Source organism: Penaeus monodon, chromosome 38 (genome assembly GCF_015228065.2).
Source record: "Penaeus monodon isolate SGIC_2016 chromosome 38, NSTDA_Pmon_1, whole genome shotgun sequence".
Taxonomy (NCBI): Eukaryota; Metazoa; Arthropoda; class Malacostraca; order Decapoda; family Penaeidae; genus Penaeus; species Penaeus monodon.
The window spans coordinates 3,635,406-3,647,905 of record NC_051423.1 but is presented as its reverse complement, the minus strand read 5'-3'; the positions used below and the strand labels follow the sequence as shown (position 1 = coordinate 3,647,905).

The 12,500-nt window shown below is 33.6% G+C and overlaps 3 protein-coding genes across 4 annotated transcripts in view; all 3 read right to left on the bottom strand.

Annotated features, from left to right (window-relative positions):
• Window positions 1–3,191: 3,191 nt before the first annotated feature.
• LOC119597095 (cuticle protein 7-like) lies at window positions 3,192–4,055 on the bottom strand. Of its 2 annotated transcripts, none has more exons than XM_037946559.1 (3): window positions 4,013–4,055; window positions 3,797–3,871; window positions 3,192–3,655 (listed from the first exon to the last, which is right to left on the bottom strand). In XM_037946559.1, the coding sequence occupies exons 1-3, from the start codon at window positions 4,022–4,024 to the stop codon at window positions 3,278–3,280; spliced, it is 465 nt and encodes a 154-aa protein (XP_037802487.1). In that variant the 5' UTR covers window positions 4,025–4,055; the 3' UTR covers window positions 3,192–3,277. The 2 variants fall into 2 exon arrangements, with proteins under 2 accessions (XP_037802487.1, XP_037802488.1); XM_037946560.1 differs by having other exon boundaries at window positions 3,797–3,865; window positions 4,007–4,046.
• Window positions 4,056–7,240: 3,185 nt separating this feature from the next.
• Window positions 7,241–8,540, bottom strand: LOC119597099 (cuticle protein 7-like). The gene is made up of 3 exons (XM_037946565.1): window positions 8,054–8,540; window positions 7,877–7,951; window positions 7,241–7,710 (listed from the first exon to the last, which is right to left on the bottom strand). The coding sequence occupies exons 1-3, from the start codon at window positions 8,063–8,065 to the stop codon at window positions 7,333–7,335; spliced, it is 465 nt and encodes a 154-aa protein (XP_037802493.1). The 5' UTR covers window positions 8,066–8,540; the 3' UTR covers window positions 7,241–7,332.
• Window positions 8,541–10,164: 1,624 nt separating this feature from the next.
• LOC119597094 (cuticle protein 7-like) overlaps window positions 10,165–12,500 on the bottom strand; it is a 4,272-nt gene continuing 1,936 nt past the window's right edge. Inside the window, exon 4 of the mRNA XM_037946558.1 lies at window positions 10,165–10,275. Within this exon, the coding sequence (XP_037802486.1) occupies window positions 10,251–10,275 (25 nt within the window). The 3' untranslated portion in view covers window positions 10,165–10,250. The remainder of the gene's footprint in view (window positions 10,276–12,500) is intronic.

Sequence of the window (12,500 nt, the reverse complement as noted above, 5' to 3'; positions counted from 1 at the left end):
ACGGAATGGATATCAAATTCATATGAGTAGATATAGAAAGGGGGATAATGCAGTTAAATATAAATGGAACGCTATTCATCGAATCAACCACTAGGATGACTTTATACTTCTGAGATTACCTCTTTTTGTGTTTAGTCATATTTTAGAAATAGCTTTGCATGGGTAGATTATAAAACAAAAAAAGTACCTGATTGAGTTTAATGTAATTAAATGTGTATAAATAAATAGATACATTCCGTTCAAACGCACTGATCATCAGCTTTGGTTTTTCAAATTTCCCCACTGAGGGAAGCCGTAAGAGCGCCTTGGGGCGGCATACTGGGGTCGTGTGGGGGTGTACACGGGAGTCTCACTGACTCGGGGACTCGGGGCGGGGTACACAGTTTGGGGGGAACGTATTCGCGAGACTCCACCGAGTCATAGCGAGCCCGCCCTCGTACGTCACGTCGGCAACTATCCGTTGTCGCGTCCACGTATACGTCACCTTCTGCAGGCGGCCGTCAGGGAGCTGCACGTAGTACGATCCCTGAGTGTTGTCGCCGTCGCGGGACTCCTGGTGACCGAAGTCGTTGCCGGAGTCGTCGTCCTTCACAGCCCAGTTGAAGTCGTACTTGGCATCATCATACTCCACTGAGTCCTCGAAAGATCCCTAAAATGTACACACTTTACAGTTAACAGTTGATATAAAAACTACAACGGTATAGTACTTTCAAAAGGAACATGATTACCAATACGTATTCACTGGAAGTCTTCTAATGAATTACGCCTTGTGGAGTATACCGTGAGTATATGAGGTTTCCGTCCCAACACCTACCTGTGGGGCGCTGTAGGAGTAGGTCGGTAGCTTATCTGCAGCTGCCACAGCCATCACACCGAGCAAGAACAGGACCTGCAGACACATCGTATTATAACAACGCAAGCCCTCTTAACAGTCTGGAATAATTATATGTATATTTGCATTATGCCACTTTCACATCAGATGGCAACGCACCTTAGTGTTCATTCTGGAGACCTGGTAGACACAACTGACCAAGGAAGGCAATCGAGTGTATTTATATTACGAACCACGTGACGTCACTCTTCTATGTTACATCCGGAAAAACGTTGCGCTTCTCGACCTTCAACTTTTTTCTTTTTTTTTTTTACTGCGTTGCCTTCTTTTCTCTCTCCATCTCTCTCTCTCTCTCTCTCTCTCTCTCTCTCTCCATCCCTCTCTTACTCTCCTTCCCTCCCTCCCCTTTCTCTCTCTCTTCACACCTACTTCCGGCCCCCTTCACCTACTAGGCCATACCAGCTGAATTCTCTTGCTGTGCGTGTTTGAATACCAAGGCCAAGGCTAATTCTTTACAAAAACCTTGACTGATTTTTTTTCTCTTCTTCTTCTTCCTCGATATTCGTCACTGTTGTTCCAGAATATATTTAGTGCATTTAAGCAATGTTAGACTGACGTGGTATTAGTTTATCATATCTAAATATTTTCATTTCTTACGCCCTTCTGTTTCTCATAGCGTTTCGTAAATGGACTTGAATGTCCATGCCTCTATGATGTATGCTTATATGCACGTATACGTCTACATATACACATCCTTACGTACACATAAATGATATATACACATACATGTGTATCTATACACACACACACACACACACACACACACACACACACACACACACACACACACACACACACACACATATATATATATATATATATATATATATATATATATATATGTGTGTGTGTGTGTGTGTGTGTGTGTGTGTGTGTGTGTGTGTCTGTGTGTGTGTCTGTGTGTGTGTCTGTGTACTACATTTATTATGTACTAAACACATTTTATATATAACTAAAGATATAAATACACCCCTACTATATATCTATACAATGTCTCAGTATATATGTGTGTGTGTGTGTGTGCGATGTGTGTCTATGTGTGTGTGTATATATATATATATTTATATGTAGGTAGGTAGGTAGGTATATATACGTATATTCATATATGTCAGTATGTATGTATATGTATATATATATATATATATATATATATATATATATATATATATATGTGTGTGTGTGTGTGTGTGTGTGTGTGTGTTTTGTGTGTGTGTGTATGTGTCATATATATATATATATATATATATATATATATATATATATATACATATATACATATACACACAAACCTATATACATACATACATATAATTATATATATATATATAATATATGTATGTATATATAAAATATATATATATATATATATATTAATATATTATACATATGTATGTATGAATTTAATTTTGTGTGTATATATGTGTGGGGTATGCATATGTATATATATATATATATTATATTATATATATATATATATATATATATGTGGTGTGTGTGTGTGTGTGTGGGGTGTGTGTGTGTGTGTGTGTGTGGGGTGTGTGTATTTTATTTCTATATCTATAAATATAAATTTTGATTATATATATATACATATTATACATAATTATATTATATTATATATATACAAAGAGAGGTACATGTGTATGTATGTGTACATGTATTTATTTATCTATTTATTTCTATATTTATAAATATACATATGCATATAAACGTATGTGTATATATAAGTGTGTGCATGTATATGTATCTATGTCTATGCGTGTGTTTGTGTTTGAGTAGGGGGGGAGGGGTAAACATGTGTGTATATGTGTGTGTGTGGGCGCACACACATACATACATGTGCGTATGTCATTATATATAAACTATATGAATGTGTTTTTGATAATCTTTGCTTTTTACTTCTTTTTTCGTTTATATTTATCTCTAACTAGATACTGTAATACCCCATTCCTTTAAACTCCTGCTTCTATTTTTATTGTACACACATGGCATGTATATACATGAGAATATTCATATCCGAAAGTATCTAAAGATTATGCTTGAATAATCATGCTGTTCATCAGTCACGAGTTACTGAAATTCAGAATGTGAACTTCTACATACATTATGTGTTGGTGTTAGTATGAATGCATGCCCGTGGTCTGCGGATGGTTTCCACGTCCATAGATAAATCCGACAGAAATCTAACCTGTTTCATGAAATTCTAGATGACTATGTGAAGCCTCCTGATTAACCCTTTAGGATCATCAATATTTTTATTTGCAGAAACAGCCGTCGATGGTAAAATATAAATACAAACAGTAGAATATTGTTTTATTGCAAATAATGTCCATAAATAAATAGATTCCGTTCGATGCAACTGGTCATCGGCCTTCGTTGTTCATCTTACTGAGGGAAGCCGTAAGAGCGCCTGGGGGCGGCATACTGGGGTCGTGGTGGGGTGTACACGGGAGTCTCAACTGACTCGTGGGACTCGGGGGCGGAGTACACAGGTTTGGGGGGAACGTATTCGCGAGACTCCACCGAGTCATAGCGAGCCTCGCCCTCGTACGTCACGTCGGCAACGTATCCGTTGTCGCCGTCCACGTAGTACGTCACCTTCTGCAGGCGGCCGTCGGGGAGCTGCACGTAGTACGATCCCTGAGTGTTATCGCCGTCGCGGGACTCCTGGTGACCGAAGTCGTTGCCGGAGTCGTCGTCCTTCACAGCCCAGTTGAATTCGTACTTGGCATCATCATACTCAACTGAGTTTTCGAAAGATCCCTTGGGAGATACAAGGAGTTTTAGAAAATTTCTTTCACGTGAGCCATTCTAAAGTCTTTGCTGTTGAAAATATATCGACTACAGGCTATAAAATTTTTAAAGTAAAATATATATTTCGGTGAGCATAAACCAGACACAAACCTGTGGTGCAGAGTAGGAGTAAGCTGGGAGCTTATCGGCGCCAGTCACGGCGACCAAAGCCAATGCAATCAGTACCTGGCAAACAGAAAAAATATTTTCATCAGAAGAAATCCTAATATACTTATGTCATGACTTCCCAAAATCACATTCTAACAACGATCACAATGAAAAATTCTAACACCGAAGAACAGATTTTAAACGAAAAGTTGGTATTACTTTTGCGTTCATGTTGAATTCGCTTCCCTTGTTGACTGTGGCTCCCTGTCTGGAACGCTCGCTTTTATGCGCAGCCTAATGACGTCACGGGATAGCCCCTCCCTGGATTGCCTTCGAGACGACCCGCTCACCAGTACTAACCTACATGCCTGGCTTTTTGTTTTTCCTTTTCCTCCAAAACCGTTCTGGCTTGGCTATTATGGTAGGTTTCTCTCAGATACATGTACGAATATCTTATTACATCAATTAAGCACATATATGTACATATATATATATATATATATATATATATATATATATATATATATATATATATATATTAAGTACATATATGTGCTTAATATATAAAGTAAAAAGTAAAGATTATCAAAAACACATTCATATAGTTTATATATAAAGGCATACGCACATATATGTATGTGTGTGCGCCCACACACACACACATACACATATTTACCCCTTCCCCCCACTCAAACACACACACACACACACACATAAACATATAGATACATATACATGCACACACTTATAAAAACACATATATTTATAGGTTTATATTTATATTTATATTTATATATGTATATTTATAAATATAGAAATAAAGAGATAAATAAATATATGTACACATATATATATATATATATATATATATATATATATATATATATATATATATATATATATGTATATTTGCATATATACAATTATATATATACATTACATATATATATATATAATATATATATATATATATATATATATATATATATATATATATTGTGTGTGTGTTTATTACTTTTCTCTGTTTGTCTGTTTCTTTCTCTCTGTCTGTCTCGTTCTATATACACAAAATATATAGTGAGAAAGACATGTATATGTATATAAAAACATATGTGTGTATATATACATATATATACATATATTCATTAATATTTACATATATAAATGTATATATACAAATATATATATACATATGGATGTATATACACATACATATATATATATATAAAATAATATATATATATATGGTGTGTGTGTGTGTGTGTGTGTGTGGGGTGTGTGTGTGTGTTGTGTGTGTGTTGTGTGTGTGTACATATATATACATATATATATTATAATAATATATATGTTATATATATATATAATATATATATATATATATATATATATATATATATATATATATATATATATATATATATATATATATATGCGTATGTATGTATGTGTATATATATAAAACTATAAATACATATGTAGATATATCATATATATACAAACACATTCATACAACTGTATATAAACAATTTATATACATATAAGCATGTATATATGTACGTATATATATATAGGTGTGTATATATATATGTATATTCATATTTATATACATCTATATATACATACATATATGTTTGCATATATATATATATATATATATATATATATATATATATATATATATATATATGCATACATATATATATATGTGATATATATATATACGTATATATGCATATGCGTGTATGTGTAATATATGTATGTGTATATATGCATATATATATAATATTTTATATATATATATATATATAAAATATATATATATATGATATATACATATATACATATATGTGTGTGTGTGTGTGTTTGTGTGTGTGTGTGTGTGTGTGTGTGTGTGTGTGTGTGAGTTCGTGTTCGTGTTTGTATGTATGTAGTTAGGTATATGGATGTATACATATGTATGTATACATGCGTGTGTATGTGTATATACATATGTTTGTGTCTGCACTGCCATTTAGCTTAGAATGTATTCTTTTATAATTATGAATTCACATTTGGTATAGAAATGACGAGAGTTTTTAAATCACAATAGTTTTGTTTCCTTTGTTGGAAATAAAAGATAACCCCAACCCCTCTTTCATAACGTTTTTGCCCAATTCTCTGCCACCGGCACTCTTTACTGTAAAAAAGATAAAGAAAGAAAGAAAGAAATATATATATATATATATATATTTTATTATTGCATATTTCATTTTTATTTTACACAAATTACTAAGATTTATTAGTAGGACATAATATTAATTATTTTAATATTAATTACATATAAGTAAGCTCATTTCCCGGCTCTCCTTCAACACTTAGGCAGATACGTCAGATTGTAGCATACAGAATTTAGTAGATTTTGGAAATATTAAAATCTTCGTGGCTTTTTTTTTGCATCAACAGCTAAGGTCATTAGCGGCGTAAGCAAAAGGAACACCAGATATATCGATCATGACTATCTACGATAAGAAAATAAGAAACTGAGATACAAATAGAAAACTATTTTATTTCAGAGTAGACACTGTATACAGATATCTACTCAAGCACTACATTTGTGTTGAACCATTTTGTGCAACAATTTGGAGATTTTCTTAAAGGTGACATCGGCGAAACGATCTCGTTTAATTCCTTGCTTGTGAAAGCACTACTACCAACAAGGCCAATAGTACATGGGATCACTACATGGTGGACAAACCTGTTTTGTGTCGTCATAGGACCTTAACTTATTGAAATTAAGAGTAGCGTTTTAGTATACATTAATTCTTCAAAAGGTTGCCATGAAATTCCTTAGATTTCTATAAAACTGAATATGTAGAAGTATATAGATACATATAAATATAGATATATATGCGTATGCATATATAAAAATTCATGTAACATAGTCAGCAGATGGCCATTTCTTTGCCTTCATCATATACGACTGTACCCTTAAAAGATATTAATTGATTAAATACCCCTGGTTTCTAATTGCATTTGAAAGATGTCATTAACCAAGAGGAGCACAGGAACTAGGAAAATCTTACTTAATGGAAGGGTGAAAAAAGTTTTCTCCAGGAAGTAAAGCAAGGTAAGCTGTAGGTCAATAGAACAAAGTTTTAACGAAATGGGCCAGAGAAGGAATGAGCTATATGGTCAGTTTCTTATTGTGTGCAAATATTAATGGTTCCATACAACATACATATATGCACGTGTCCGTATAAGTGTATGTATGTAATGATATTAAAACAGGAATGGATATCAATTCATATGGGTAGATATAGAAAGGAAATAGATGCAGTTAAATATGAATGGAACGCTATTCATCGAATCAACCACTAGGATGACTTTATACTTCTGAGATTACCTCTTTTTTGTGTTTGTCATATTTATAGGAAATAGCTTTGCATGGTAGATTATAAAACAAATAAAGTACCTGATTGAGTTTTAATGTAATTAATGTCTATAAATAAATAGATACATTCCGTTCTACGCAACTGATCATCAGCTTTGGTTATCATTCCTCACTGAGGGAAGCCGTAAGAGCGCCTTGGGGCGGCATACTGGGGTCGTGGTGGGGTGTACACGGGAGTCTCTACTGACTCTTGGGACTCGGGGGCGGAGTACACGGGCCTGGGGGGAACGTATTCGCGAGACTCAACCGAGCCATAACGAGCCTCGCCCTCGTACGTCACGTCGGCAACGTATCCATTGTCGCCATCCACGTAGTACGTCACCTTCTGCAGGCGGCCGTCGGGGAGCTGTACGTAGTACGATCCCTGAGTGTTATCGCCGTCGCGGGACTCCTGGTGACCGAAGTCGTTGCCGGAGTCGTCGTCCTTCACAGCCCAGTTGAAGTCGTACTTGGCATCATCATACTCCACTGAGTCCTCGAAAGATCCCTAAAATGTACATACTTTACTGTCAACGGTTGTTATAAATTACTATAACGGTATCGTACTTTCAAAGGGAACATGATTACCAATACGTATTCACTGGAAGTCTTCAAATGAATTACGCCTTGTGGAGTATACCGAGAGTATATGAGGTTTCCGTTCCAACACCTACCTGTGGGGCGCTGTAGGAGTAGGTCGGTAGCTTATCTGCAGCAGCCACAGCCACCACGCCAAGCAAGAACAGGACCTGCAGACACATCGCATTATAATAACGCAAGCCTTCACAACAGACTGAAATATTTATATGTATATTTACATTATGCCACTTTCACATCATATGGCAACGCACCTTAGTGTTCATTCTGGAGATCTCGTTGACACAACTGACCAAGGAAGGCAATCGAGTGTACTTATATTACGAGCCACGTGACGTCACTCTTCTATGTTACATCCGGAAAAAAGTTGCAACCTTTATTTTTTTATTATTATTTTTTTTTTACTGCGTTGCCTTCTTTTCTCTCTCCATCTCTCTCTCTCTCTCTCTCTCTCTCTCTCTCTCTCTCTCTCTCTCTCTCTCTCTCTCTCACTCTCTCTCCATCCCTCTCTTACTCTCCTCCCCTCCTCCCCTTTCTCTCTCTCTTCACACCTACTTAAGGCCCCCTTCACCTACTAGGCCATACCTGCTTATTTCTCTAGCTGTGCGTGTTTGAATACCAAGGCCAAGGCTGATTCTTTACAAAACCCTGACTGATTTTTCTTCTTCTTCTTCCTCGATATTCGTCACTGTTGTTCCATAATATATTTAGTGCACTTAAGCAATGTTTGACTGACGTGGTAATTAGTTTTATCATATCTAATTATTTTTATTTCTTACGCCCTTCTGTTTCTCATAGCGTTTCGTAAATGTACTTCAATGTGTATGTGTAGACGTATACGTCTACATATACACATGCTTACGTACACATAAATGATATATACACATATATGTATCTATACACACACATAAATACATATACATATATATACTACATTTATTATGCACTAAACACATTCTATATATAACTAAAGATATAAATACACCCATATTATATATCTATACAATGTCTTAGTACAGTGCCAATATACATATATATCCGTGTGTGTGTGTGTGTGTGTGTGTGTGTGTGTGTGTGTGTGTGTGTGCGTGTGTGCGTATGTGTACATATATGTGTTTATGTCATATATAGATATACATATATATGTGTATGTGTCTTATATATATATGTATGTGTGTGTGTGATTGTGTGTGTATTCGTGTACATATGTGTGCGTGTGTGTGTATATATTTGTCTTGTGTGTGTTTGTGAATGTGCTATATATATAAAGAGAGGTAGATATAGATAAAGAAATGTGTATATTTATATATTTTTTTTATTTATCTACTTATTTCTATGTGTATATATAAATAGATAAATAGATATGTCTATATAGATGCATAAATATATGTGTTTGTATATATATATATATATATATATATATATATATATGTATATATATATATATATATATATCATATATAATATCCCATATTATATAATATATATACAATATATATTATTATGATATATATATATATATATATATATATATATATATATATATATATATATATATATTTTATATATATATATATATAAAATATATATATATATATGATATATTATATATTATATATATATATGTTTATATATATATATATATATATATATATATATATATTTATATATATATAGAGAGAGAGAGGTATATGTGTATATATGTGTACATATATTTATCTATTTATTTCTATATTTATAAATATACATATGCATATAAATATATGTGTATATATTAGTGTGTTCATGACTATATATCTCTATGTCTATATGTGTGTGTGTGTGTTTGAGTGGGGGGGGAGGGGTAAACATGTGTGTATATGTGTGTGTGTGGGCGCACACACATACTTGTGCGTATGTCTTTATATATAAACACATGAATGTGTTTTTGATAATCTTTACTTTTTACTTTTATTTTTCGTTTATTATTATTTCTAACTAGATATTGTAATACCTGATTGCTTTAAACTCCTGCTTCTATTTTCATTGTACACACATGACATGTATATAAACGAGAATGTTCATAAAAGAAAGATTATGTTTGAATAATCATCACGCTGTTCATCAGTCACGAGTTTAACTTACTGAAATTCAGAATGCGAGAGCTTGTACTTACATAATGTGTTGGTGTTAGTATGAATGTATGTCTGTGGTCTGTGGATGGTTTCCACGTCCATAGATAAATCCGACAGAAATCTACTTGTTTCATGAAATTCCAGATGACTTGTGAAGCCTCCTGATTAACTCAATCTTGCTTCATCCTTTTAGGATCATCAATATTTTTATTTGTAGAAACAGCCGTCGATGGTAAAATATAAATACAAACAGTAGAATATTGTTTTATTGCAAATAATGTCCATAAATAAATAGATTCCGTTCGACGCAACTGGCCATCGGCCTTCGTTGTTCATCTTACTGAGGGAAGCCGTAAGAGCGCCTGGGGGCGGCATACTGGGGTCGTGGTGGGGTGTACACGGGAGTCTCAACTGACTCGTGGGACTCGGGGGCGGAGTACACGGGCCTGGGGGGAACGTATTCGCGAGACTCAACCGAGTCATAGCGAGCCTCGCCCTCGTACGTCACGTCGGCAACGTATCCGTTGTCGCCGTCCACGTAGTACGTCACCTTCTGAAGGCGGCCGTCAGGGAGCTGCACGTAGTACGATCCCTGAGTGTTATCGCCGTCGCGGGACTCCTGGTGACCGAAGTCGTTGCCGGAGTCATCGTCCTTCACAGCCCAGTTGAAGTCGTACTTGGCATCATCATACTCCACTGAGTCTTCGAAAGATCCCTTAGGAGATACAAAGAGTTTTAGAAAATTTCTTTCACGTGAGCCATTCTAAAGTCTTTGCTGTTGAAAATATATCGACTACAGGCTATAAGATTTTTAAGTAAAATATATATTTTGCTGAGCATAAACCAGACACAAACCTGTGGTGCAGAGTAAGAGTAAGCTGGGAGCTTATCGGCGTCAGTCACGGCGACCAAAGCCAAAGCAATAAGTACCTGGCAAACAGAAAACCATTTTCGTTACAACAAATCCTAATATACTTATGTCATGATTTCCCAAAATCACATTCTAACAACGATCACAATGAAAAAAATCTAACACCGAAGAACAGATTTTAAACGAAAAGTTGGTATTACTTTTGCGTTCATGTTGAATCCGCTTCCCTTGTTGACTGTGGCTCCCAGTCTGGAACGCTCGCTTTTATGCGCAGCCTAATGACGTCACGGGATAGCCCCTCCCTGGATTGCCTTCGAGACGACCCGCTCACCAGTACTGACCTACATGCCTGGCTTTTTGTTTTTCTTTTTCCTCCAAAACCGTTCTGGCTTGGCTATTATGGTCAGTTTCTCTCAGATACATATACGAATATCTTATTACATCAATTAAGCACATATATGTACTTAATATATATATATATATATATATATTGTGTGTGTGTGTTTATCTATCACTTTTCTCTGTTTGTCTGTTTCTTTCTCTCTGTCTGTCTCGTTCTATATACACAAAATGTATAGTGAGAAAGACATGTATATGTATATAAAAACATATGTGTATGTCTATATACATATATATATATACATATATTCATTAATATTTACATATATAAATGTATATATACAAATATATATATATACATATGAATATATGGATGTATATACACATACATACATATATATATATATATATATATATATGTGTGTGTGTGTGTGTGTGTGTGTGTGTGTGTGTGTGTGTGTGTGTGTGTGTGTGTGTGTGTACATATATATTATATATATATAGTATATGTTATATATATAATATATATATAGTATATGTTTATATATAATATATATATATATATATATATTATATATATATATATATATATATTATATATATATATACATATAAGCATGCATATATGTGCGTATATATAGGTGTGTGTGTGTGTATGTATATTCATATTTATATACATCTATATATACATACATATATGTATATTCATATTTATATACATCTATATATACATACATATATGCATGCATATATATATATATATATATATATATATATATATATATGTGTGTGTGTGTGTGTGTGTGTGTGTGTGTGTGTGTGTGTGTGTGTGTGTGTGTATACATATATTTGTAAATATATATATATATATATATATATTATATATATATATATAATATTATATATATATATATATATATATGCGTGTGTGTGTTATATATTTATATACATTATATATATATATATATATATATATATATATATAATTATGATATATATATATATATATATATATATATATATATATATATATATGTCTGTGTGTGTGTGTGTGTGTGTGTGTGTGTGAGTTCGTGTTCGTGTTTGTATGTATGTAGTTAGGTATATGGATGTATACATATGTATGTATACATGCGTGTGTGTGTATATATATGTTTGTGTCTGCACTGCCACTTAGCTTAGAACGTATTCTTTTATAATTATGAATCCACATTTGGTAAAGAAATGACGAGAGTTTTTAAATCACAATAGTTTTGTTTCCTTTGTTGGAAATAAAAGATAACCCCAACCCCTCTTTCATAAAGTTTTTTCCCAATTATCTGCCACCAGCACTCTTTACTGTAAAAAAGAAAAAAAGAAATATATATATATATATAT

What these genes read in the sequence shown, in the direction of transcription:
- LOC119597095 (XM_037946559.1), bottom strand. An exon ending in ACTCCTACTCTGCACCACAG is followed by an intron (nt 3,656 to 3,796) that starts GTTTGTGTCTGG and finishes GTATCTCCCAAG; the next exon opens with GGATCTTTCGAAAACTCAGT.
- LOC119597099 (XM_037946565.1), bottom strand. An exon ending in ACTCCTACAGCGCCCCACAG is followed by an intron (nt 7,711 to 7,876) that starts GTAGGTGTTGGA and finishes TGTACATTTTAG; the next exon opens with GGATCTTTCGAGGACTCAGT.